The 25,641-nt window shown below is 54.0% G+C and overlaps 11 protein-coding genes across 11 annotated transcripts; 5 read left to right on the top strand and 6 right to left on the bottom strand.

The window, feature by feature from the left end:
- Positions 1-108: 108 nt before the first annotated feature.
- On the bottom strand, positions 109-2,500 carry AYL99_02466 (hypothetical protein; the record flags this gene model as incomplete). The annotated part of the gene is made up of 5 exons (XM_018833982.1): positions 109-521; positions 598-1,210; positions 1,302-1,515; positions 1,575-2,191; positions 2,414-2,500. The coding sequence occupies 5 exons, from the start codon at positions 2,498-2,500 to the stop codon at positions 109-111; spliced, it is 1,944 nt and encodes a 647-aa protein (XP_018696606.1).
- Positions 2,501-3,265: 765 nt separating this feature from the next.
- On the top strand, positions 3,266-3,756 carry AYL99_02465 (cyclin-dependent kinase regulatory subunit; the record flags this gene model as incomplete). The annotated part of the gene is made up of 4 exons (XM_018833981.1): positions 3,266-3,372; positions 3,423-3,567; positions 3,618-3,676; positions 3,723-3,756. 4 exons carry the CDS (start codon positions 3,266-3,268, stop codon positions 3,754-3,756), a joined length of 345 nt encoding a protein of 114 aa, XP_018696605.1.
- Positions 3,757-4,071: 315 nt separating this feature from the next.
- Positions 4,072-4,704, bottom strand: AYL99_02464 (hypothetical protein; the record flags this gene model as incomplete). Its single annotated transcript, XM_018833980.1, has 1 exon — positions 4,072-4,704. The coding sequence occupies one exon, from the start codon at positions 4,702-4,704 to the stop codon at positions 4,072-4,074; it is 633 nt and encodes a 210-aa protein (XP_018696604.1).
- Positions 4,705-5,317: 613 nt separating this feature from the next.
- Positions 5,318-7,326, top strand: AYL99_02463 (hypothetical protein; the record flags this gene model as incomplete). Its single annotated transcript, XM_018833979.1, has 3 exons — positions 5,318-5,705; positions 5,787-6,002; positions 7,064-7,326. 3 exons carry the CDS (start codon positions 5,318-5,320, stop codon positions 7,324-7,326), a joined length of 867 nt encoding a protein of 288 aa, XP_018696603.1.
- Positions 7,327-8,091: 765 nt separating this feature from the next.
- Positions 8,092-9,423, bottom strand: AYL99_02462 (hypothetical protein; the record flags this gene model as incomplete). The annotated part of the gene is made up of 2 exons (XM_018833978.1): positions 8,092-9,233; positions 9,303-9,423. The coding sequence occupies 2 exons, from the start codon at positions 9,421-9,423 to the stop codon at positions 8,092-8,094; spliced, it is 1,263 nt and encodes a 420-aa protein (XP_018696602.1).
- Positions 9,424-9,932: 509 nt separating this feature from the next.
- On the top strand, positions 9,933-10,944 carry AYL99_02461 (hypothetical protein; the record flags this gene model as incomplete). Its single annotated transcript, XM_018833977.1, has 3 exons — positions 9,933-10,104; positions 10,196-10,554; positions 10,609-10,944. 3 exons carry the CDS (start codon positions 9,933-9,935, stop codon positions 10,942-10,944), a joined length of 867 nt encoding a protein of 288 aa, XP_018696601.1.
- A 2,025-nt stretch (positions 10,945-12,969) lies between these two features.
- Positions 12,970-14,218, top strand: AYL99_02460 (hypothetical protein; the record flags this gene model as incomplete). Its single annotated transcript, XM_018833976.1, has 5 exons — positions 12,970-13,128; positions 13,184-13,293; positions 13,396-13,616; positions 13,699-13,874; positions 14,036-14,218. 5 exons carry the CDS (start codon positions 12,970-12,972, stop codon positions 14,216-14,218), a joined length of 849 nt encoding a protein of 282 aa, XP_018696600.1.
- Positions 14,219-15,973: 1,755 nt separating this feature from the next.
- On the top strand, positions 15,974-18,247 carry AYL99_02459 (hypothetical protein; the record flags this gene model as incomplete). Its single annotated transcript, XM_018833975.1, has 1 exon — positions 15,974-18,247. The coding sequence occupies one exon, from the start codon at positions 15,974-15,976 to the stop codon at positions 18,245-18,247; it is 2,274 nt and encodes a 757-aa protein (XP_018696599.1).
- Positions 18,248-18,882: 635 nt separating this feature from the next.
- On the bottom strand, positions 18,883-20,493 carry AYL99_02458 (hypothetical protein; the record flags this gene model as incomplete). The annotated part of the gene is made up of 3 exons (XM_018833974.1): positions 18,883-19,743; positions 19,815-20,102; positions 20,242-20,493. 3 exons carry the CDS (start codon positions 20,491-20,493, stop codon positions 18,883-18,885), a joined length of 1,401 nt encoding a protein of 466 aa, XP_018696598.1.
- A 640-nt stretch (positions 20,494-21,133) lies between these two features.
- On the bottom strand, positions 21,134-22,600 carry AYL99_02457 (hypothetical protein; the record flags this gene model as incomplete). The annotated part of the gene is made up of 2 exons (XM_018833973.1): positions 21,134-21,499; positions 21,566-22,600. The coding sequence occupies 2 exons, from the start codon at positions 22,598-22,600 to the stop codon at positions 21,134-21,136; spliced, it is 1,401 nt and encodes a 466-aa protein (XP_018696597.1).
- A 798-nt stretch (positions 22,601-23,398) lies between these two features.
- AYL99_02456 (hypothetical protein) lies at positions 23,399-24,807 on the bottom strand (the record flags this gene model as incomplete). Its single annotated transcript, XM_018833972.1, has 2 exons — positions 23,399-24,241; positions 24,337-24,807. The coding sequence occupies 2 exons, from the start codon at positions 24,805-24,807 to the stop codon at positions 23,399-23,401; spliced, it is 1,314 nt and encodes a 437-aa protein (XP_018696596.1).
- Between the last annotated feature and the right edge of the window lie 834 nt (positions 24,808-25,641).

Below are 25,641 nucleotides of genomic sequence, written 5' to 3'. Positions count from 1 at the left end.
TCCCCGCTGTTTCCTATCCTTTTTGCTTTCTTTCAAAGCCATTTGGACCAAGAGAAGAAGAAGTTCTTTCCCAATGTCATTTGCAAATCCTCCCACCCCCCCGTATGTTCAGTTCGTGCTCAGATGTACAATCAACGTGGACCTCTCAAAGTCAAACTGCATTTGACTGGGCGCATAGGTCTTTCGTTCTCCCTCTCTCAAATCTGCCAACACCTCCACAACAAGGACATTCTCTCCCGGAACAAGCCTAACCTCAAACGCCCCCTCCACATGATTACTGTTGCTTTCCTTGTAAACCGTGTTGTTGTGCATGAAAAAAATGCGATGTCGGCGACGACGGGCGAGTTCAGTAGTGGTGGTCGGAATGATGCGTAGATCGCGGTAGTGAGCAGGTAGAGCGATGAAACCACTTGTCTGCGTCCTGGTGGCCGAGCCGTAGCGGACCAGTTTCCAACGTGGGTCGTTCGGCAGAGATGGGTTCGTCATGAACGTCACGGAGGCGAGCAATGCGTGGGACCAGCCTGAGAGTAGGCGGACTCATGTCAGCAGCGTGACGCGGATGGAACGACTACACCAGAAGGGAAAGGCTGTACATACCTCTGCCGGGATCACGAAAGCGCCGTTCCATGGGAATGACGGACTGGTTCAAGTAATTGTCATTGGCCCCCGGTGGATTCGTGCTCGTTCCAGGGCTAGAAGAGTGCGGCGCAGAGGGATCGGGGTGATGGGTACCGTTAGTGAGAGGCAACGTATTCGGAAGATCGATTTCGATTTCTTGAACGTGGCTCGGCACCTGTTGTGATGGAGTCTGCGCAGGAGGTTGTGAAGCTCTCACGGCTTCCTGGGGTTGAGGAGTGCTTGTGGTCCCATTGACTTTGACCTCGCTCGTGGTTGTATCAGCTTGCTCAGTCGTGGTAGCCAGGGAGGCGCTTCGACGAACACTCGGGGCAGCGCTTGAAGGCACAGGGGTTGATCCGTTGACCTGTGTGGCCTTCGAACTGGCTCTCTGCACTCTACTCAAGGCTTGACCCATCTCTTCTTTCTGTCGTCGGAGAGATTCGCTGTCAATGGTACCACCGACCAGGTTTGGCGTAGGCGTGGACGAAGCCATCGTCAGTCGCAGAGCCTTTGGTTTTGGCTGGGACAAAGAAAGCTTGAGATTGCGTCTTGGTCGAGCACCAAGTGACTGCATCTGGGACTCTGACCAGGCCTGTTAACAGGACAAGCGATAATGTTAGCACGTGCTCAGGTTTCTGCCGATACTCCCATCAAAATGCACGTGGTGCAAGGGTAAACAGTACCTCAAGTTTTTCCGCCATCAGGTAGATGTCGGACCCTTCCTGATTGTAATCTTTCGCGTTGTCCCAAATAAGTCGCACTTCTTTCGCCAACGCGTCCCAATCTTGGATTTCATCCTTTTCCACCAAAGCCCTTACATCCGATATGGATGTCGGTTTCTTAACCAGCTTGTAATAGTCGGGATAATCCTTTTTGGATACCTTTTCCTCAAAATTGCTGGGCAACAGATGTCAGTTTGTGTGGTCACGCGTCGCACAATCAACCGGGGAAGTTACATTGCATCTTCCTGCTCTGACAGATCCTGCAGAAACTTCAACTGCTCTTCCCTCACATCTTCCCTCGCGTCGCTAAGGGGTTCAGTAGATGGAGTGGCCTCACTTTGGCGTCGCCGCACCGCAGGGTTGGGGAACACCAGCTTGACTCTCTCTGGAGCCGTGGTCCCTTCAGACGACGTGGACTGGCGTCGAACCTGATCAAGCAGTTCCTGCGGAATGGGGGTCGGATAGGCACGATAATCTGGTCGCAGATACGCCGGATTGTGCTTTGGCATGAAATTGGACAAAGCCTTGCGTATGCGCTCAGCATCCTCGAAGATGGAAGATCGATTGCTGTTATAGTCCTTCGCATTCTGCACCATTCTCTTCAGGTCTGACTCCAGCATCTCGAGGGTGTCATATTCATTATTCTCCAGTCGCTGCTCGATCATGTTGAGGGAGAGAGGCATGGCAATCTGCTGGTAATAGTCGGGATAATCGACCTTGCTGGGCAGGTCCAGAAACGGGATTGCGACGTTGCGGCCATTCTTGTCTTGCGACTTTTTCAACTGCCGGACGAGTCTCAGGCCGATCTCTGTGGTGGTCTCTCGAGTTTCGACCTCAGGGAAATGGGTTTCCTGCAGACACCTGGATTAGCGGAACGCTGTCGAAATGCATCACCCATGGCGAATGCGCTCGGTGCAAGTGCACTGCGGCCAACGCAAGTGGCGGCGGCATTGCACGCAGCACGAGGTGCACAAGGCGGGGGTTCCGCGACTCTGCGCACGGTCGACAAGTGCAGTGGCAGGTGGGAAGTTGGGAGTTGGGCGAGTGAGAGAGAGGATTATTTTAATACTTACGTCGCTCCGCTTGCGTCGCTTGGGATCAGGCGTGGCTAGAAAGTCGTCGGGGTCGCCTGCAGGGCCGCTTCTGCGCTTCGAGCTCATGATTTCGCGGCCTCGTAAGGTTTCGAGATTGGGCGACGGATGCGGGCGCAGGAGGGGTTACCATCAGGTGCAAAGTGCAGTAAGAGGGTATGGGGGAGATGGACTGGGCAAAGGAGGCCCTTGCAAAAGCATTCAATGGTGTGGGAGTTGCATGCGCCTTGGGGACACTTCCATCACTCGCCCTTCGAGACAAGTCTTATGGGCGTGACAGGATCTCAACTGGGGACGCGACGCACAACTGCTGCAGGGCGAAAACCAGCACACGTGACAGCACCACACCGTACCAGCACCTGAGCCGGCGAGCCGGATTATTAGAGAAGCCATCGGCTGGATCCGAAGTTGGGTTTATCCGGATCTCTTGGCAGCCGCACCTACTCCCATAGGCTGGGCCCTGGGTCCTGGCTCCCCCAATCTGTGTTTACTTCGGCGAGCCTCTGGGACTATCCGCCTCAAACACAAATGCAGGTCGCAGCCCTCTGCTTCACCCCCTCGCGATAACCCGTTTCCGAACGCCTTCTTCGGGTCTCAGTCTGTCTTCGACACATTCCACAGAGTGTTCCTCTGTTTTTCGCTCTTTCACCTTCGCCCTCTCTGTTGCCCTTGCATGCGCAAGAGCACGAGACCATTGTGCGAATCCTGCCCGCACCTGCCCCCAGCACCGCTCGCGTTTGCACCGCGTGGCGCTCTCTCACGGTCCTCATCACGTCTCCCGAGCGAGAAACTCCAAATCCCTCCCCCCAGTGATATCGTATCAAATCTACCAGCATGTCGGATATTGATATGTCGAGACGCAACAAGAAGCCGAGATTATTGCTCGAGTCTGAGCGGGCGCGACTGGAGGAATTCATTGACAGTATTGGGTATTCGGCGAGGTGTGTATGGCATAGATTTTGCTCCTCGATCGGAGGTTGATACGCGTCAGATACTCGGACAGCGAGTTTGAATACCGTCATGTGCAACTCCCAAAGGCCATGTTAAAGGTTATCCCCCGAGACTATTTCGACGACTCGAAGGGCACTTTGAAGTTGCTATGGGAAGAAGAATGGAGAGGATTGGGGATCACACAGGTATTTGACACTGTCACGTACGTGTGACGCTCGAGCTGAACATCGTGCAGAGCCTAGGATGGGAGCACTACGAAGTCCACGAGCCAGAACCACATATCTTGCTGTTCAAGTAAGTCTGGCGAACTCCACACCCGTCCAGGGGCTAACATGAGTAGGCGACCGATTGGATACCAGCCTCCTGCTCATTGAGCTTGACATGATTTCATCAGAATCGATTCTCTGACTAGCGCAGCATTGGGAGGGCGTTTTCTCCGGAAACACAGGAACCGTGTTCAAAATGTGCATTCAGCGGGCGTGCTTAATGGCAATTTGTGTGTGTCATGATGAGTGGATCCCACGAAGAGCAAAGAAATCGAGCACAGAGACGTTCTTGGTCAAACAGGTTTAGAATAGCCTCATCAGCTCAACCACCGACTCAGCTCAACGGCATGAATTGATGGGTGCTGTTTTCTGCGAGTGTCTTTTGGTCTCCTGGCCTCAATCCCGTTCTCAGTTGGCTCTCTTTCAGCTCGCGTTCTTTTGCAGCCACTCCTCCCATTGCTCTAATGTCCAACCGGAACTGATACTGCGCTCCTCTACGCCATTGAACAAGACGGTTGGCGTTACATGGACACCTGTGACTCTGTTCGCTTTGACCATGAACTTGACATCATCAGTGACCTTGTTTCCAATGTTCAGTCCACCATCCTTGTCTGGTTTGTCAGGCACCAACAACAAATCCAGGATGGTCTTCTCGTCAACCCCTTCCACAGAGCCGGCCAATTTGGCAAGTCTCTTGTACGTCTCGTTCCGACCCTCGTTGACCACGTTGACGTCGAAATACTCCTTTTGTTGTTCAAAGAGCTTCTCGGAAAACGCCCAGAAGGAGTTGGGGGCGGTTTTCAGAACGGCAGCACCGGCTTCGTGGACCAGAGTGGAAGAAGGATGCCATGGCTGGATCTGTTGACGTAGGATGACACGGACGCCGGGGTTTGTGTATTTCTTCTCAATGACAGGCGCCACGCTCTTGTAGAAAGTCTTGAACAGCTTCGCGGAGAAGGGGCAGACATAGTCCAAGTAAAGCTCAATGGTATGCTTTGCTTCATTGCGGGAGGCTGAGGCCAGGAGCTGGCCGGAGAATTTTGGTGGAAGTGCCATTAGTGAGTCTGGTGAGAGTGTCTTTGTCAGAGAGAGGGTTCACAGTCGACGAGGTTGCTCGTATTTCCGTAGTTGAAGAAATGAGATTGTGCAGAAGGGGATCGTTGTTCACATGGAATGAGGGCAAGGCGTTACTCAGCCCGCGATTCCGTCATCGAGACAGGGGATGATGAGGAGGAGATCAGTGTCACGTGGTGATAGCGATAAGGGTTAGATATACTGTCCTTCTAAACTTTCAAGGTTCCATGGTTCTGCCCTGGTAAACAATCCATGGTTGAAAGAAGGACTATCATGTCACGACCGGACTTGTGGGTGCGTTCTCCGAACCACCTTCTGCTTGTGCACTCACGGTGACCTCTCTAATGTTGATTCCCCTTCGCCGTGGCAGCTTCCGTAGCTGTACCCAGCTGGTATCGAACAACATGGGCAGTCACATCGTGTCAGCAGCAGGGCCCTGAACTCCGCTGCCTGGCCCAATGTGTCCCTTCTCCCAGCCCATTCTGATGATCAGCTTGTCAAGCATTGTATTTTCGCGAGCCCCTCTCTCTCTTATCTAGCGATTTACCATTTTACACCTCTCAAAAGTCTATTGAAAGCATCTTAGCTCAGCACCATGACAACCCTCGGCCGCTTTTCAACCACCTTGATCCAGATCGGCATTGTATGTGTCTCCTTCTGCCTGCTCAACTCCACACGAGGCATTATCTGCTTCACGGTCACTTTCGCTGGAACCATGGCCGCTGCCTTGAGGTGTCTGCAACGCCAGCTTGGAGGCTTCCTTGAGTTCTTCGTCCGTGCCATCCACCACTTACTCCTCGAGCTGCAGTTGTTGCCTCGGTATCTAGCCGCAGCCGGAATCCATCTCTGTGGACACATGATTTCAGAGGCTGTACGCTATCTTTGGAAATTGGGCGAGGTCATCTACTTCTGTTTCATGCTCTTGGTTGTCGTGACTTACTCGATATTGACTGCTTGGTTGGCGAGACAGTTGGGAGTTCAGAGTATGCCTATGCTCCTCGCATACTTTGTCCTTCGATGTGCCTCCTCTTTGTTGCTGTTGATTCCAACTAATGCATCTACAGGCCTTTGGCAGCAGCTTGCCTATCCCTTGAAGATTTTGGTCACCTTCTTCGAGAGATTGAGTGCGAACATCCGGGAGACGTTTGTACGACTCGAAGATGAGAAGGAATTCTTCGATTTCATAGCACCTCCCCAAGGATTCTCGAGGCGGTTTCCCACGCACGCTAAATTCAAAGAATGGGTCCTGAAGGCAGGGGCTGATAAGGCTGGCTCCGATTGTATGCTCTGTTACAAGCAGGTGGCGGATGAAGATACACTGTTGTTTTTGCCTTGCAGCAAGCTTCACTGGTTCCACTACCCATGTGCGGCAAAGTTTGTTGCCTCCTTCAGTCAATGCCCCGTATGTCGCGAGCCTGTGTCTGTTTCTGAGGCAGTTAGCTGCAGTGATGCTTGTCGCGGCATCCGTGTCTCAGTTGCCAGTCGGACACAGAAGAACGACGTCAGAAATCCTCAAGCAAGAAAGACTGGAGTATTCAATAGCAGAACAAGGCAAAAAGCAGCAGGAGCTTGTGAACCAGACGACAACACAGAGCACGGGGCCGAGTCAGCCGGAAAGCAGTCTGAACGAACCCCGCCAGCGAGAAGAAGAACGAAGAACAAGAGGACAGCTTTGGTGAAAGGGCAACACGTAGGAAACCGTTGTTGGCGTCTGCACAGTGGACCAGATGATCTCTACTAGAGTACAGGTCTGTGACCGTGCACAATCGCGAGGACGATGGACACAGTCGTAGCATGATTTCGGTTTCTGGATGGACTGGCACGAGATGGAGGTGGAAGCGAGATCTGCAGCATTGAAATCAGTATGTCACCTTTTTCTACCTCTTCTCTTACCCTGCTCCGCGTCCATTCGAAACAAACCCCGTTGTAGCCTCTCCCTCACTCCAGGGATCTTTCCAGGCTAACAAGACATCAATGAGGCTCGAATGCTCCTTCCTCGTGGAAACGGACAGACTTCCTTGATCGGTTGTTGCGAATTTCCTGACTCTACTTCATTCTTCTCCCAAAACTCTTTCACATCGTTTGAAAGGTCACATTCTCTATACTTTTATTTCATTTGGCCGGTGGATATCTTCGTTCTTTTCTTGTATTTCATTTCTGCTAGTTTCGCCTCCATCGCTGTCAGCCCTTTATTTCCTCCGACTCAACATGGACAACGTTCAAATGCAGGATCGACCTCTGGCTGAACTCACTCTAAGCATATCACCTTGTATCACGGCAAAGACGAAAGCTCTGTCGGAGTATGCTGTCCATTATCATATTCATTCACTGATTCGCAAAGTCAACGTCCTATGCACCGTGTTCGACGGGGTCCAGCTCACCGCGGACGATCAGAGGCTGTGCGGCCAGATGCAGCTATACCTCCACTCCATCAACCTGGCGCCCGTGCTCGCAATGATTACTTTCAACGACATGAAGAGACTCGCCTGGTGTACCACGATCAGTACCGTCCAAGTCCCTCAGCTTTCATCACAGTGGAGACCGACGACAGTGACCACCTGTGAAGCGATCAACTACGGCATTCTGGTGACTTGGGCTATTTAGATGCATGTCCTACGAATCACTTCAATCACCATGGAAGGAGATATTCTGCCAGCGCTGTACTTTCTGGGCCTGTTCATGCTGGAGCAATACCGCTTTCTCGAAGTACAAGAAGCGTGCATATTCGACAGCGAAGAAGGTGCCATGAAACCATGTCCACTGATCGCATCCAGGGCACTCGAGGGAGATGGTGTCGCTGTAGAAGATACTGAACTTGAATGCGCCATTTGTCAGCTGGATGCCATCGGCAAAGCAGAATATGTCTACAAGTTACCATGCAGTCACAGGTTCCACAGGTGGTGCCTCGTCGTTTGGTTGATTCAAGAACGCCGGTCAAACTGCCCACTATGTCGAGATCGGATCCTCGTCAACGACATTTGCCTTCCAGCATTACAACTGAGCTGGGGGGGTGACGACGATGCAGTGTGTTAATTGGGGAACGCTGAACTTGTTCAATACAAGGACTCGGTTGGATCAAGCTCGAGGACTGGGATTCTCTACGTCTTTCCAGCTTTTTATGCCGGGATGGGCTGCTCAACCTGGACAGTAATGGAGGATGTCTGGCACTTGACGTTCATTTCGATATCGATCATTCGTTTTCTGTGACGTTGGACGGCGATGTTCGGCGGGTTTATTGTGCAGGATAGCTATGATATTTTGAGGGAATGAAGAAGTCTTGTACATTATGTCTAGTTCATGTTTTTCCAAGCACCTCCATAATCCCAATCTTTCTTCTGCTACATGACTTTCACAAATATTTGCACCGCTTTACTTTTCAGCCCTCTTCTGTGCCTGCCCGCCTTCTTGGGCACGTGAGACGATGACCTTCTGCACCGTCTGCATAAACTGCTCGGTCTTCCCATGAGGGAACGTGGCGTTGTTGTTCAGGTTGCGCACGATCTGGTCCAAGAACGGCATCTTCTGTTTCTTGACGGCGGGATACACCCCGCGCACATAGGTGTCCGCGAGGCCCTTACGCTCGCCCGCGCGGGACACCACGTCGTCGAACGCCACGTCCTTCGGCTTGGCCTCGACGTTGGTCTTCTCCGTCTCCTTGTCTGCCTCCATCTTGGCCATCTCCTGCGCCAGCTTCAGGACCTCCTCCTTCTCCGCCTCGGACTCGAAGCGCGTGAAATACCCCTTGGTGTACCACTCCGCCAACTGGCCGGGTGTCTGGTAGCCGTGCGGGATGCGGTGCGCGAGCCATTCGATCCTCTGCTGCACGCTTTCCACCAGCCCGGAACCGGAGAGGGGGGTGTTGGGCCAGTCCTTGCGCAGTTCGGCCGCGGAGAGTTCCTGCCCAGGCACATGGGGGAGTTCGGTAGTCGGGTTCGCCGGCGGGTCAACGATGGTGTTGATGTAGTTCTCGACGCGGCTGGGGAGGTCTTCGGCGGCGAAGGCGGCCGCGTCTTCCTCTTCGGCGAGCGAGGTTTTGGTCTTTTCCACCAGGCGCCGCACGCGGCGGTCGGTGCGTTTGCCGGATGGTGCACCAGGGCTTCCTCTGGACTGGTCTTGTCGTTGACCCTGTTGTTGTCTGGCACCAAACTGTGCCTGCTGTGGTTGTTGTGGTCCACCACCTCGCCCACCGGCGGTTCGTCGAACTAGAGGCTCTTGTTGGCCTTGACGAGGAGCTCCTGTGCGTTGCAAGAGACGGCCCGGTGGTGGTGCACGAGCTGCTCCTCCTCCTGCTCCTCCGGGAGCTGTCCCGGCTCGAGCAGCGGCTCCAGGTGAGCCAGGAGTTTGTATTCGTGGTGTGGTTGTTCGTCGTAGGATTGGTCCGGCTGGTCGGGTTGCTTGTGGTCGGGCAGTCGAACCACTGGCGATGTTTGTGTTTCTGTCGAGCGCACCGCGTAGGGAGGAGCCGGGTAGAGGTCTGCCGCCGGTCGGGGGACGGGATGGCTTTTGATCGCCTAAGCAAAGTTAAGGTCAATGGGGATTCTCCAGACCAACGAGGTGCAGACGGGAGATCTCATCGTTACCTTCATCCTTCAAGACTGTTGAGCTGGAGAATCCTCTGGCACTGGCTGCTAGTGGAATCGATGGAACAGCAGATCTCGGCCTCAGGCCAAGTCTGGCACAGCGTGCGCAAACTTGCTCCATGGTGGCCAGATAGGGATCTTTGAAACGGCGGCGACAGTGAAGATATAGTCGTTGGACAGGAGGAGGGAGTCAGGGAAGCTCAAAAAGGCCGCATTGAAAATTGGGGTCACGTGAGAGCCGCCGAAATCCAAAGTTCTGCCGCTTTACGGCTCTGGGAATTTGGTGTCTTATTAGCAGAAGCTGATCTTTTTCTCTACCATCATATTTGGATGTCTTTAGGTCCCTGCAATGCAGGTCTGAGCTCACGATTCTGAGTCCTCTTCACAGCTGCAAAGCGCAATTCTACATGTCTGTGGTACTTGCACCATGAAAGGTAAGGGATCAACTTGGCTGACAGGGGTGAGAACCCGGTTTGGCGTCGCAATTTTGATTGCGGTTTCGAGCAAATTGATGCTCATCCCTCCTATCCACAATCTCTAGTTCCTGAGATGTCCCTTGCGTGTAGCCTCGCATTGTGTGACCGAACCTCGTGAGATATTCATGATCTGAAGGGTTTGCAATTCGCTGAGATGAATGCCTCAGTGGCTCGTCCCTCTTTAAACAAAGCTCTGTTCTTTATTTACCTCATTTTCACGACTTGCGCGGAAGCTACAGCCAATTTTACCATTGTCAACGGTCAGATATACACACCAGGCTTAGCAATCGTCGATGCACCTCAGCCGTTCACGCCTGAAGGGGGCGGTGAGTACATGTCGGCATGAGACCTTCGCGAGCAGACACTTTATGTCACCGCGAATCGTGGCCGTGACAATACTGACCGTGTGGTGTGCAGATTACCTCCAGGTCGCTATCGATATCTCGGGCGATGGCCGGATCCCCCAGCCTCCGTATTCTCCTGATGTCGAGACGGGAATTCTCAACATCACCATGTTCTTGTTCAGCTATGTGACCGGCCTCAATTTGACGATATCGAATGGCACCAGTTATGGCTGGTTGTACGATAGCGTGGAAGCACCAGAGTTTCATTGCCACTCCACGACCAGCCAAGGCTTCCAGAATGCGGGTTGTGCGGAGATTATGGCACAGGAGAGTGGCAGCACCGTAAAGCACGTCAACTGGGCGTGGCCTGACTGTTTAGTTGGTGAAGGCTCTGAGGATCCTGAGGCCTCATCCATCCGAGGCTCTTATAATGTGCGATCGTTGCCATTCTTCTTGATATCCATGATGTACTGACACTGTGCACAGGTTTCGATCCATCAGTCATTTCGAATCAATGGGACTGGGTATTACACAATCTTCAACCTCCCCATCCAAGTCACGAATTCCATTCCCAACGCCACGCAGCTGGCAACCAGCGGAACTCGCCCGACGTGTGTTCTCCGACAGAACTCCCTGCAAAATCAGACGAGCCAGGATGCGAGTGTGTCTCCTCCATCGTCTCAGCCATATCTCGGTGCTGCTCTCAGCATCGAAGGCGGGACCCAGAACCAGGGAGTCGCTGGGACGCGCGTTGCTAATCACTGTATCACAGGACTTTTGGCCCTACTTGTCATTCTTTTTGATTCAAATTTGATGTCGTAATAGAAGCTTTTCTCTGCTTGATGCTGGAATCTTGTCAAAGGCTATATGAGTGGGTTTGGGGTTGTATAATAATTATGTACCTGGCACGCTTGGTCAGCAACATGGCTGCTAGTTGTCTTACTGACCTAGGCGACACTCCGCCGATATCTCAGGAATCCTTTGTCAACGCCGGCAACGTTCCGACGCATTTCTGCCGCATTATCTAGGCACTTGGAATATCCTCTGTAAGAGAACGGTCACCGGGCCATGTTTCAGCCGCCATATCAAGTCCGAACACGTTTTATCGCTATACATGACGCTAGAGAAACCAGGGCAAGACCACGACTGTTTCGTCCGCCACTACACACTTATTTTCCCGTGTTCACACTTCTCACGGGTTAGGTATGGCTACCAATTATACCCGGATCAAAATTCCCAACAACCTACTAGCAGTCGTTATGGGGAGGAACCATCCCGCACTGAGGACCCGACTAGACAGGCAAACGGACGACGTTCCAGATCGCTCTTGTCATTGGAAGGACAGGCCTAGACTCCTGCAATGTGGTCCTCGTCCTGCATCTAACCGAAGATTTCAATGCAGATATCCTGGTCGTCATCCAGGTAGACCAATGGGACAGAAGAGATGAATGCCTACAAAGGTACGTACGGTCCTTAGCGAGCCATGCATTCCCCCAAAGATCGGGACCGGGGGTGGTACGATGTACTCCGTACCGAGAACTCCGTACTCTTCCCCAAGACGTGTTGTCCTCTCCAGAGTCTTTTAAAGCAGCCACGGATGCTAGGTCTACCGCGTATACGAGGAGGTAAGCAATGGCGTACAGAGGCTTCCATACTATGGACCCGGACCGTTGCCTCGGTCGGCACTTATCAGCAGGACCTCGTATTGCGGGCACAGTGAGTAATATTTAAAGTGCCATGGTATCGGAAAAAGTATATAGTATCACTTGGCGATCTCTTGGACAACCAAATCTTGTTTGAACTTCCTCTCTCACGATATCCTCGCCGGGACTCTCAACACTGTCTCAACACTTTCTGTCGTCCCTTCGGAACCGATGATGGCGATGCCCCAGGAAACCTTCCTCCCGGGCCTCGGTGATCCTGGCTAGTTCTCCCCACCCCCGCAACGCTCAACGCATAAGGTGGCGTTTACTTTTCCGAGAGCGTCAATGCAACCCTCTTCTCCAACTCGAAAACCCTGTGATGCTCTCATCCGGCTGACCCAGAGTCCGAAGCAGTGCAGGCACAAGGCCCACGCACAACCGGGGATTGAGAACGATCACCGCAGCAAGGTGGAGATGTCAAGATCCTGAGCACCTTCGGCTGGGCACCACAACCGCCTGCCAGTCGGTCTCCTTCGCTTTCCGACGCGGCTATGCAAACCCCTTGGTCTTGGATCGAGCGATGGTTTCCCCCGGTGATTGTCATATCATTACTGCATACGTCTGCATGAACCCTTGCAAGTGCTGAATGGTCCTTTTGATGGTCCGGTTCCCCTCCTACTCCAGCTGTGGCCAACGTAACCAGGGCTGCCCTTCCCTAGATAGGCACGGTAGGTGGCTATCCCCACAGGCCCCAGGGACCCAAACCCGCTTTTCGCCGCAGGAAGCCCTTCTGTTGTGTGCCTACTGGCTCGTCGACGCCATCCCTCGCAACATGCTACAATCCCCACGGGGGGGCCCTCGACGAGGTTGCACTGTCCAGTCGTCGTTCACCGCTGTATCCCCGCTGCTGGATCGCACATGGCAGGATGTTCTCCTGAACGGGGATTCTCCAGCCACCGTGGTCCGCTGAGACTGTGTGCATCTACCGAGTCGTCAGGTGTGAAAAGGCCGACGCACGTTGAAAACTTTCAAGAAGGTCGGCTGCCCCCCCTCCAGAACGTTCGTCTTGCTTCTCAACTCTATCTTTCTGGTTGCCTGACGCTTGGGAATCTGATTCTCGCTTTGCACGTCCAAGAATCTCGGAGGTCCTCACATTTATTCCTTTCTTTTTCTCAAAGAACCGCGTGTACTTCCTTCCGTGACCATGGAGGAGGTCAAAAGTGCTCCTTTGAACCACCTCAATTCGAAAGAGGATTTCCTCCGCCGAGTGCAGACGGCAGACAGTGTCTTTCTGCCCCGCGATGTGTTCGAAGCCCTTTACCTCTCCCCTGAGCGTAATGTGCCCGGAGACCTGAGGAAGAAGGTAACAGCTCCAAGGTCGAGTCCATCTGGCTTGTCTCACACGTGTCCTCTGCTAGTTTGGTAACCCGACGCCGGCCGCTCTCATTGGCTTCGTCATGTCTGCGACTCCGTACGCTGCCGCAAACATGGGCTGGCGTGGTGCAGGAGGTTTAGGAGGCGCCCTCATGTGAGTACTCCTTCCTAGTCTTTAGAGGCGTCAAGATTCGGTTGATGCCATATTGTCCTACTGCTCGTGCGTTCCAGTTTAACTGACCCCGTCTCTCCACAGCCCAAACATGATCTTCTTCGGCGGTGTTCTCCAGATCCTGGGCGCCATCGCCGAATGGATCCTGGGCAACACCTTCTCCATGTGCTTATTCTTCACCTATGGTACTTTCTGGATCGTGGCCGGCACTCAGCTCATTCCGTGGTTCGGCGTTGGAGTCCAATACTCCACCACAGGAGACTCGTTCCATGGCATGACTGAACCAAGCTATTACGCTACTGTCGGTAAGTGCCCTCTACCAAAACAAGGCCTCTCGAAACATTTATCTACCTGTTTACTAACACACCGGCTTCTTCCGGTGAACAGGATTCTACTATCTCTCGCTCGCCATGATCACCACCATCTTCACCATCTGCTCTCTGCGGACCAACATCGTCTTCTTCTCCGCGCTTTTCACCCTGATCTTCGCCTTCGGCTGTGCCGCGGGAGCTTTCTGGAACCTGGCACTCGGAAACGTCGCCCTGGGCGGCAAGTTGACTATAGTGAGTCGCCACGGTTTCTCTTTCTCGGAATCGCATCGGTTTTTATCTTTTTTCTCTCCCCATGTCCCAGCTTCTCCCATTGCCCGTGAATCTTCCCACCAAAACATGCCATTCTCGAACACCGAACAACTAAACCCGAAACTGACATTTTACACTCACAGGCAGCAGGAGCGTTCACCTTCGCCCTGACGATGATGGTGTGGTACCTCCTCACGGTGCAATTGCTGGAATGCGTCGACTTCCCGATCACACTGCCTGTGGGCGATCTCTCGCGGTTCATCAAGGGCAAGAGTGAAAGGACCGCGAAGAAAATCGCCGGCAGCGCAACTGATAGTGGGAGCTAGCTAGTTGGGTGAGCGAACGAACGAGGGAGCCATGGTTGCCCTGAGTGGCGGCGGCCTGTCTCTGTTTGAAAAAAAAAAGGGGGAAGTTAAGTGCCGTTTAGAGTGTGGGAGGGGGAGACTGCGAACAGCTGGGCCATCTCTATGCGTGTCGAGAGACACAGCGTGATACGACAAGCAGAAGACAAGTCCTAGACAGCTGAAAGGAGAGAGTATTCAGCACCGAAGTGCAGCGAAGAAGAAAGTCAGGAGCCGGGCCATTTAATTCTAGTGAAACAAAATGGGAACTTCATGCACCACTCTATGGAGATTGCATAACATGTCCAATGTGTGCGTCCACGTCCAGTGTTCGTGAGAGCAAGGCTTCTGAAGAGCTTCCAGGTAGTGGCGTCAAAAAGATGGGCAGTTCAACCCGGGAATAAAGGACTATCCAGCCTTGCTCAGACGCCCTCATGCAGCCTCGTAGTCTCGTGCATAAGTCTGCCACGGGCCCGACTTTCTGAACACAAATAACCATGGGATGTTAGTGCGAGATGGTCCAATCCAGATATTCTCGAGGGACATTCGAAATGGTCCCTGGTCGGTGCATATTCAACCGACGGCCCCACGGAGGTCGGTCCCTGTGGGGATTCTGCCATTATTTGTTGTGGGACGCTCCTGAGCAAGCCGGGATTCTATGAGGTCTCGGACATTGGAGGTTGATCCTGTGGACAGTTGTAGGATTTGACGCTGCCGCAGGAGATCTGCCAGCTGGATGGAAAGTCCTCTGAGATGTTTCTGGGGGTGGTGGTAAGTGTGTCCTCTCGTCGATCGACTTGATGAGGACCACTCTGCCAGAGTTCTCTTGTCAGCCTGTGCATGCCGATACCTCAAATGACCCAATTATCAAATTTCCTATCAATCCACACATCAACAAACAGAAAGATCTAGATAACACATTTCCAATACCGTCTTACAATTTAACAACACGACTACCCCCAAGACTATTACCGTCCTAATTCTCACCCTAACCTCTTCAACCGTACAGTGAAGTACAACCTATGAGAACACAGATCAGCTTAACGTTATTACAGCAAAAATAAAGCAACATGTCAGCAAATTCGACGATCTCCAGAACCAGCTCAGCCGTCAACAACCACATTAGGTCTTTCTACACCAACTAGATAGAACAGCTCCCTTGTTTCCGCCCGGACGGGGTGCTTTACCGCGTCAGCTCGGCAGGGGAATGGCTAGAACCAACCCATATTACTCCAGACTGAGCATGACAAGGGTTCTGAGGTTTCCTTCCATGTCCGTAACAGGAGGACCATTCTATGCAGCGTCTTCTGCGAGACTAGGCGACGGAGAGGAGGCTACCGTTGTCCTTGACCAGGAAGAAAGGGTTTGATTAACGACGAGGTGGACGCTGGCTGGAATCAAGTGCATCGTCTTCTTGAATGACAGGAGGAATTCCTACCAAAGTTAAGATGAGCCTCTACTGAAAAAGGGGCCGATCCCGGTCGTGACGACTATAGCATTTCACTTCGTCCACGAGGAAGACGCGACTTCGAGGCTGTGGACACGTCTGTGGCCGTTTTTTGTTGAAGCCGTTGAAGACTCCGAGTTGATGCCAAGACATATATATTTGCACTAGTCCAAATGCGGCAACTGACTTTTTGGCCTCGCCATTATCCCCATTTCATTGATTGTCACTTGTCCTTCACTTCCATCGCATCCTCGACCCAGAAACATCTTCCAAGAACCCTCCAACCGTCAATAATGGTCCACACCCGTGGGCAAGGCGCCCGACCCGAGGGCTTTTCGGAGTACCAACCTCCCAAACGTGAGCGAAAACAGCGTCCAGTCGGACGCAATGCGCCCTCGGCGCCTTTCATTGTCTCCCGTTCTCCCTGTGCTGAGTCCCCTGCCCGCCACATCCTCACCGCGGATCCGTCTTCCCTGACGGAGGCGGCAACGAGGAGGACATCTGCCCAGGCCAACCCCCGGTATAGAGATGCGTGGACCCAAACGGACGCTGAGCTGACGTGCAAATGCCAACTAGAGCCCGCGAGCGCGAAACGGCGACGAGACCCAGACGAAAGCACTGACCAGAGCGCGTCGAAGCGGCGGAGGGCCGTCACCCCCGAACAGCCGAAGTTCCTGTTTTCCAAGACTCGAAACCGAAGCCTCTTGACCTCAGCGCCGCCCAAACTCAGCTCCCGGCGTGAGTCTCCCTTTTTCCACCGCGCATTCGAGCCCACGAGCCCCGAGTCCAGTCCGATTACTCGAGAAGAACGTCCGACATCACAAGAGCGGCCGAGCCCTCAACCACCGAAGACTCCTGCCCCGACCCCAGCTCCCGCTAGTATTTTCGGAAGTGTGAGGAAATTTCTAGGCTACTTGACGGGGAGCGGTGCACAAGGTGCGGCAGAAAGTGAAACACAAACACCACAACAACACCCACAACAAAGCAGTCTCGGTCGTTCAGACCAAGACCGAGACAGCGACACAACTGCCCGAGAACAAGAAGAATTCTCCGAACAAGGCAGCCCTACCCCCACACCACGCATCACCATCGATGAACCTGAATCTCTTGCTCACGACTCCCCCACGGTTGACAGCAGAATTCTTACACGCGACTATTTCAAGAAACGCAGAACAGCCAACACCATCGCGGGTCGGGAACAAATAGCAGCTATGGCGGACAGCACGGAGAGTAAAGCAGCGGCAGACTTCCACCCCACAGACACTCCCGGCACCAACAAGCGCAAACTCGCGTCGTTTGAAGGCCATATCCCCGGCCCAAGAAGCGGCGGGTTCGGAATCGAGGACAGCTATCTTGACGTTGAAAACGAAATCGAAGGGATCGGTGAATCATCATCATCATTGGCAGAGGCGCTCCCTGCAACACCCGCATCCAAACTACCCCCACAAACTCCTCTACGCTCTGCATTGAGACAGACCGGCGCAAATCTCGGTTCCGTGGGACGATCCGTCAAATCAGTACGCATCAACCCCGTCGACTCAGTCAAAGCCGTCTATGGCCAATACGGTCGCTCTGGAGACTATCGCGGCAGCACCTTTGCTGACCTGTCAAGCCAGTCGCCGGACTCCTCATCTTCTCTTCCGTTTGACGTGGATCACATTCATTCGCCGACAACCTTGCAGAACACGAGAGGGAATGTGACTTCTAGATTCCACCTCGATCCCACCGTCACTGATCCCAATGACCACACCTGGCGGCCATCCCCTGCAAATCCTCGACCTGGTCACTTCCGCGTTCCGGATGACGACGAATTTGAGGATGAAGAGGAAGATGACACACCAACGCCTCGTCACGCAACGGCACATGAAGACGTGCCACCTCAACCCAGTACTCCTAGGATGTCACATGCCGAACTTCCCCAAAACACCCCGTTCGAATATTCGGGCTTCACTGGACACACCGACAGCATTGTGGTGAACGAGACGCAAGAGTTGCGGCTCAACAAGGCGAGATCAGACGCACAGAAGTACAAACCCGCCAAGTCTTCTCGCCTTTCTCTGAGCGAGCAAGCGCGATCGCGATCATCGTCTCCTCCCAGCTCCGAAACGGAACTGACCGAAACGCAACTCGGGCCAGGCACGCCGCAGGCGGACAAATATGCTGACAGACAGTCGCATGAAACACCGGCTCCGGCTCCGGCTAGTCGACGACCTTCAGCAACGACACTCATGAGCCGCGAAGAGTTAGACAACACCGTAATTGGGGAAGATGGCATGACAGAGTACCAACGCGAGCATCAGTACGACTCGTGGGCGGAAGATCTTTTCAACGGCATCAATGCGCCGGCACCACAGACATATGTCGAAGCCGGCATTGCATCGTCATATGTGGAATCACTTGTACAAAGAACATGGACAGAGAGAGACACCAGAGAGTCGATTGAGTTCTGGGACAAGGAATTCGAGGAAGGACTGAAGGCCGCCCGGGAGGCGAGCAGACAAGGAAGAAGGTTGGTTTGGGTGACAGACCCGGAGGAGATTTTGGAGATGGAACAAAACGGGTACTGAAGAAAGGACAGAGGTGTTGCCTTGCCAATCGGGCAACGCTGTCCAGAATGTCCTGAAGGGCCAACGAGGCACTGTTTGAAAAGAAGGTTGTTAATATCGGATTCGAGCTGACTTTTCCTGAGAGAGCCACGACGAGCTCTTGTTTTTGCCAGCGCGGCAACATCATGTCAGACGTGCCTTGAAAATCAACGAGGCGCTATTTGGAAAGGGGGGCTATTGGGATGGGGCTGTCAAAGCGGACTTGTGTATGAGGAAGGCCACGTCGAGCTCTTGTGTGTGTCTCCGTGGTGTTCCTTTCGCTCATCGGTTCCGCGCTACTGGGTCTTGGTCTGTTGATACAAAGAAAACCACGTCGAGCTCTCGTGTGTCTCCGTGGTGGGCGACGTCTGGGGTTTCCCGGCATGCCAGTGTCGAGCTCTTGTGTGTCTCCACTGGTTTGTTGTGGAATGTCCAGGGCTTCCGTTTCTACGAGCATCATGCAAATACAGTCATTCTTGTTGAACTTGGTATCTGCTTCTTCCGCTGCTGTCTGTCTGTCTATCTTCCTTCTTCTCCGGCCACGTCCTGGAGTTGTGTTTTCTCGTTTCGGGCCCCGTGGAGCGTATGAACCGTCCACGCTTCCCTTCCACAGATCCTCAACTCGTGCCAGCGCCAGAACTGTCCGCAACGTCTTCCTCACCCTGGCCATCTTTATTGCCAGCCTCGCTCTTCTGGACATTATGCGCCCGATCCACGAATCCGACCTCAATCAAACTCATCATACTGCCAGGCGGGGTGCGGATGGCCACGATGCCCAACACCTTGTCCTTGCCCGCTTCAGCATCGGCGTCGTCTCCCGCGGCCGCGGCGGCGGCGGCAAAGACGCCCTCGACCAACCCCTCGCCGGCCTTCGCGAACAGGTCGGCCCACTCGGCCTCGTCCCGCTCCTTGGCGTTCAGGAGCAGCATCATCTGCAGGTCCTGGGAGCGCTTGATGCGCTCGAGCGGCTCGGGCAGCAGGCCGACGGCGGGCGGCATGACCTGGTCCATGACGACGATGCGCGACGCGGGCGCCATGGCCGGCACGATCTGGCGCAGCACCCGCACCGCCAGCGCGTCGCTGTGGTTGTGCATCACCATGCGCAGGAAGTACACGGCGGCGCCGCGCACGGGCTGCGGCGTGAAGTAGTCGTGGGCCATGAACGCGACGCGCGGCCGCAGGGGGACGGGGACCACGCTCGTGGCCGGGTCGCGCGCCGCCGCCACCACCTGGGGCAGGTCCTGCACGACGACGGTCACGCTGGGGTCCGTGGTCTCGGCGATGGGCACGGCGCAGTGGCCCGCGTTGCCCGCGACGTCGACCACGACGCTGCCGGGCGCGAGGGCCGCCCAGTCAAAGCCGCGCGCGACGTGGCCGTTGGCCATCAGCGGGTTCGCGGTCAGGTGGGTCATCAGGCGGCCGAAGCGGTCGCGCACGGGCGGGTCGGTCTCGTAGTAGGCGTGGCAGGGCAGGTCGGTCTCGTAGTAGTAGGAGAGGGCGGTGCGGGAGGCTCGGGCCGGCCGTGGCCCCATTTCTCAAGGGCGTCGACCTGGCGCGCGCACAGCGGGAACGTGTCCTCGACCAGGAACCCCGTGAAGGCGGCGATGCCGCCGTCGTGCGTTGCCAGCAGTCGCGACGACGCCGTGTGTCCGACCCAGCCCGGCTGCGGCTCGCGAAACACGTGGATCGGCATCAATTGGCGCAGCATCTGCTTGAGCTGCGACGCGTCCAGGCCCAGCGCGGACGCCAGGTCGGCGTAGCGGATGGATCCGTTCAGCGGCACCCTCGAGGCCACCTTGTAGCGGTACACGTAGCGGAAGGCGTTGAGGTCGTGGTTCTGTAGACAAGCATATTCGTTTCCGTGTGAGAAGCGCAAAAACGACGTCTTCTTTTAAGAGTAATTTTCTCTTTGAGGGGAGCTCAGGGGAGGGGAGGGGAGGGGAGGGGAAGGGGGATGGATAAGATAACCCACGCACGCAATGATACAGATGCCATGTCAGGATGTCGTCGGGCCCGGATGCCAGATCATACAGGCGACGGGCGGCGGTGCGCAGCTCGAGCCGGGTCTGGTGGAACTCGGGCGTCGCGGGGACGAACGACGCCGGGCCGTTCTCGTCGAAGCTGGGCGGCGGGTGGTTGTTGGCCGCGAGGTAGGCTTTGATCTGCCGGGCCGTGGCGAGGCACGTCTCGGCCAGCTTCTCCAGGTCTTCTTCCTGGGGGGATAACATTTTTGACCTCGAGGGGAAGCGAAGAGAAGACAAGAGAAGACAAAAGACAAGGGTTGATTGAGAAAAGGGAATGAGATAGGAGAGCTATGCCAGAGGGGAGAGGAGAAGAAGAAGAGGAAGAAATAGAGGTAGTGGTGGTGGTGATGATGATGATGATGGAGATGAGGATCTTGGAGATAGATAGACAAATGGACAGGCAGCCTTGCAGACTTACACGTGAACAACGCTGACAACCATGAGAAACGATATCCTAGGTATAAAACATATATGAATATGTATGCACACCATCCCCCGTCGTTGTGATGGTGGTGGGTGACTTGGTACCGAGTGACAACGCAGCAATGCAGTAGCTTCTTCCCAGAAGCCAGGAACAGGTCTAGCCGCTTGTCTAGGTTTTCATTCCCCGGCAGCGGATCTTGGTCAGGCGGAATGGAATCAGAGAGCCCGGCATGGGGACGGGTTGTTGTGTATATATGCAGGTGGAAGAAGTCACAATAAAGACGTTTGGCTAATCCCATTCTCGCTGCCTTGTGTAACCAACCATGTCGTCCAATGCCATCACTTGCACTTGCAGGAAGCCACCAAACCTCGTATCCAACGTCCAATCCTTGCAACACGATCCTGTCGAGACGACATCCTTTCAGGGAAAGACCATGTCAATGCCGTATTGTCTCCGCATGGTATACACAGCCTGTTCCAGATTGAATGCCCGTCTGAACCTCGCCTCCTCATGGGCCAGTGATTTCAGTGACATGGCTTCTCTCATCTTCAGCCATGGTTCCCTCGAAACTCGCACTCTTGAGAATCTGCCTTTATGTAGCAGATCTGCCGCGACGTGGTAGACCCTGCTTGTGTCGATCCAGCAGGGCTTGGTGAAGCGCCCTCGCACCAGAGAGACTGTGCTGGGGATGGCGCTTGGGTTCGGACTGGTTGGCTCAACGGGAATGAGGTATTTGGATCGCTCAACATCGTTGTGTAGCTGATCCCGCTGCTTGTACGAAATGACCTATAACAAGTAGTCAGCCCACTGAGCATTCCAAACCCATAGCCATTGCAGTATATACTAACTTACCGGACAGATCCCGAGAACGATGATCGGAACACCCTTGCGTGTGAAGCTACTGCAATAATATTCCATCACGACGCAAGGTCGTCGGCAGATGGCGTTGTCCAAACCATATTCATGCGCCTTTTCGGCATCCGGCAGCTGCTTGATCTCAAATACATGTCCCAGATGCCCGGCAGCGTTTTCCACAAGCCGGTCGCGTAGCTGTGCGTACTCAGAGGCTGTCATGGGAGCTGGTTCTGCTGCTGCGCCGAGCCCCCTCGCCGGCTTTCTTGGAGCTCCAGGGAGTCTGGGCAGATCGAGCTCGACCTGGTCTGGCACTGAGACATTCCAGAGTCTGCCATTATGCGGTTGCTCCTGAAGTGGTTGCCGCTCTCTGGTAGCCGTGGTGTTCGTCCTCCGGAGCGTCCTCCGAGGCGTGCTTTTTCGTTTCATCCGGCGGCTATCCTTCATGCTGGGTCGAGGGGTACACTCCGGCTCCGTTAACACGGCGAGTCCACCAGAGCCCCGATCGCTGCCAGCCTCAATCGGCTCAGGCGCAGGCTCTTGGACCCGAGACTGTTGGTCAGACCCCGCGAGGATAGTGTGCTCTTTCTCAAACACGAAGATCTGGTTGCGGGTCAAATCAAACCTGGCACGTTTCTGTGTCTGTTCCACAAGAGCATGTTGTTGGTTGCCCTGGCCCAAGTGATGGTGTCTTGGAATCGATCGACGGGCAGCTCCATCATGGATTTGGACATCTGACCCGTTGGTTCTGGGATCCTCAAATACCGCGGCATGCTGTTCTGGAACATGGTCGGCCTGGTGCACCGTGACTTTATATATATTTGCTCTGCCCATGGCCACTCGTGGAGCGGCATCGACGTGTTCAAGTCGAGGCGGGAGGCCTGGAGGTGAAGTAGGGCTCTGAGCATTATGAGGAGATTCACCTACCGGCTCTTCACTGATGGATGTGTACTTATTCCTCGACCGACGCCGCAGGGGATGGCTGATCTTTCGTAATATTGCCCTGAAGACATCTTTTCCAGCGCGGTTCGGCATGTTGAGTTTGTTTTCAAGAAACTTTCTTGGTGTGAGGATGGTTGGATGCTTGGTGAGTTGCAAAGTGGATGTTTACTGCATATAAATATAGCACAGGTTTGTGGGGGATACTGCTCACTGCCTACGCAACGCGGAGTCCTTGTTGAGGCAGTGGTGTGTGAATCGAGACCTGTTGGTGCTGCTCTCTGAACGCGTCGACCATGTCCCGCTCAACCATTCACCTACTCGTCCCTGGTCAGTGAATCATAGGCTGCTATCATGGTACCAGCCATTCCTGTCGATGATTTAGTAGATCCTGTTCGAACTGGTAGTTATGCTCCACAAGGTTGGGAACTTATTCCTGTCCAACAAATCAACCAGGTTTGATCGGATTAGAGGCGCTGGGATCCTAGTCATCGAAGGAACCGTGCTTGGAAAGGAGGAAATCAATGGGATATTTGTTTTCCTCAATATTTGCTTCCATCAGATAGATGTCCGTACTTGCCATTTTGTCAACAGGTCTCCTTACCCTTTTGTCTTTGTTCAAGAAGATTATGATTATGCTTTCAAGCGCAGCGCTGTTCAAAGCCTTCGTCCAGAGCTGATGGATTGTTTGGCTTCTCTTGCTGGGTTATAGTGGCCGCGAACGACGTGTGCAGCTCTCCTGACCGTCTTCCCATCTGGACAGGACTCCCACGCAGCAGTTCAGCTTCTTGTGGGCAAGAATGGTGGCTCAAGAAAAGAACCAGGATGCTCTTGAGGAGATTGACGATTTGGAAAGAGGTGTATTACTTGCCCAATTGTGTTTCGACAGAGAATCTAAGCAGCCTTGAGACCCTCCTTCCAAACTCCGACGATGCCCTCGCCTTCCCACAGATTTTGCAGCCTCTCGGTGACATTTCCTTTCACAAGGACAAGGTCGGCCCGTTTGCCTTCAGTTACTTCGCCACGATCCGCGAAACCAAACCTCTTCGCGGCTACTGCCGTGGCAGAGCTCAAGGCTTCTGGGATGGTGAAGTCGCATTTCTGGGTATACAGCTCCAGCTCCATCCATAGGCTGGGGCCGATCCCAGTGCCCTTGAGACCTGCTACAGCATCTGTCCCAGCAACGACGTCGATACCTTCTTTCTTGAATTTTGCCACGGTGTCAAGGGCGTATTCCAGTTTGGCGGCTGGATCCTTCATGCCGAGCACTTCAACCATGTTCTGCTTGGTCGCCTCGTCAACAACGCCCTTCTTGTACGCAAGGTCAGCAAATCTCTCCCTCCAATCCTGGAGTTCAGCCGTTAGGCTAGCCAGCACAGTCAATGTTGGAATCACAAATGCGCCAGTCTTTTTGTAGAGGTCGATGATGTTCTGCGGGAGAGGTTGATCAACGAAGGTGTGGGTGAGGCCATCCGCTCCGGCCTTGAGGACAATCTCGGTCATGTCAGCGCTCAATGCGTGTCCAACACACGGAAGACCATGGTCGTGGGCTGCTTTGACAACCGCGGTTTGGAGCTCGAGGGTGGCAACTGGTATCGAATTCGTGGGGATGGCGAGCGAACAGCAATTCTCCTGCATTAGCTTGATATAGTTTGCCCCGTTCGCCTTGTGATTCTTGACATAATCTGCTGCAGTCTCCGGTGTCAAGCTGGGCCACTGCTTGACCATTTCAATCACCTACGGGTAGTCAGTAAAACGTGCCTTGCGACGCAGCCTCCTTACCATTATGCGAGCTTGGCAAGGCAGACACAAGATTTGACCTGGACACTTACCTCCTCCGTCGGATGACCGGAAAGGACGATCGGTTTTGGCCACCCTCCTTCAATAGTGGCACCATAGAGCGAGCTCTTCAGGTCAGATGAAGTAACTGTCCCACCAGCTTTCTTGGCCCTTGTAAGCTCCTCCGCGATGGCTGTGCGCCATTTGTTCACAGATCCCAGGTCAGAGTGCATGTCGCAGACAGTGGTGACACCGCATTTCAGGGGAGATGTCAAGACTGTCGACTCGTCCGATCCGGGAGGTAGATGCAGGCCGTGGCAATGCATGTGAGACTCAATCAGTCCTGGAATAAGACTGTGGCCTGTTCCATCAATAATGGTTGCCCCCTGGGGGTGTTGAGCGCTGCCGGAACCAGTCGAGACAGATGTGATCTTGCCGCTGTTCGAATCGAAAACAACAGTAGCGTTCGTGTGGGTTTTGTGGCCGTCAAATAGCACGACAGAATGGATAACTGTTGAACTCATGTTGGATGACGTGTGAAGGAGGAAGTCTCGTTGATACCGAGGGACAAAGGACAACGGTATCCTGAGTGTTCAATTGGCGAACTCGACGTGTGAGAAATCGGCGGTACCAGAATGCTCCAAAGGTTTTCTGTGGAAAGTGCAATCTATGATTTTAATAATACAAGCCTGCTCTTTCCAACGGTGAGGGCTCAACACGGAGGTTTGATCCTTCAGCCTCATAAATGGGAGGAGCATGTGTTTATGTGCATCAAGGTACCTAGCTCGCTGGGTAGTTAGGGGTCGGAGAGGGGTATGTATCGGACTATTCGGGCGGCCGAGTGCCCCAGGTCTGGAGGAGTCTGGCACCAAGTCTGGAGTTGGAGCGGTGAGACGAACAAAACCGCCGATTGGCCTCGAGCTGCACGACGTGGATGTGCTACGGTGAATACGAATGGTAACGGGTCTGGAGGCTCACCTAGGGCTTGCTTGTTGTTCCTGACTTGGCGGCGTGCTTGCTACCATTTCGCCGGCTTAGGCAATTGTGTGCAGCCGTCTGCGGCCAAATTCTGTATTTCGCATGGAAGGAGAGCCCATTGGTGATCCTGCAAGCCCAGTTGTGGTTGAGAGCAGCTGAACATAATGCACAACAGACATTGTCCCACCTCTTATCTGCATAGTGCAGCGTGGAGACATGCTCACAACATTGTTCAGGAGATACCCACTGGGCGCCACGCTGGTCGACGCTGCTGAGAGCAAGGAGTCGCTTCTTGGTTGGGCAGAGGCTCCATATGGTAGCACGAAAAGGCCAAGTGATGGACTCACAGATTTGGAGAATCTTGCTTCAATGCATGTGCA

Source organism: Fonsecaea erecta (assembly GCF_001651985.1).
Source record: "Fonsecaea erecta strain CBS 125763 chromosome Unknown Scaff2, whole genome shotgun sequence".
NCBI classification, from domain to species: Eukaryota; Fungi; Ascomycota; class Eurotiomycetes; order Chaetothyriales; family Herpotrichiellaceae; genus Fonsecaea; species Fonsecaea erecta.
The sequence above is the reverse complement of the archived record's forward strand: the minus strand, read 5'-3'. Positions and strand labels throughout refer to the sequence as shown.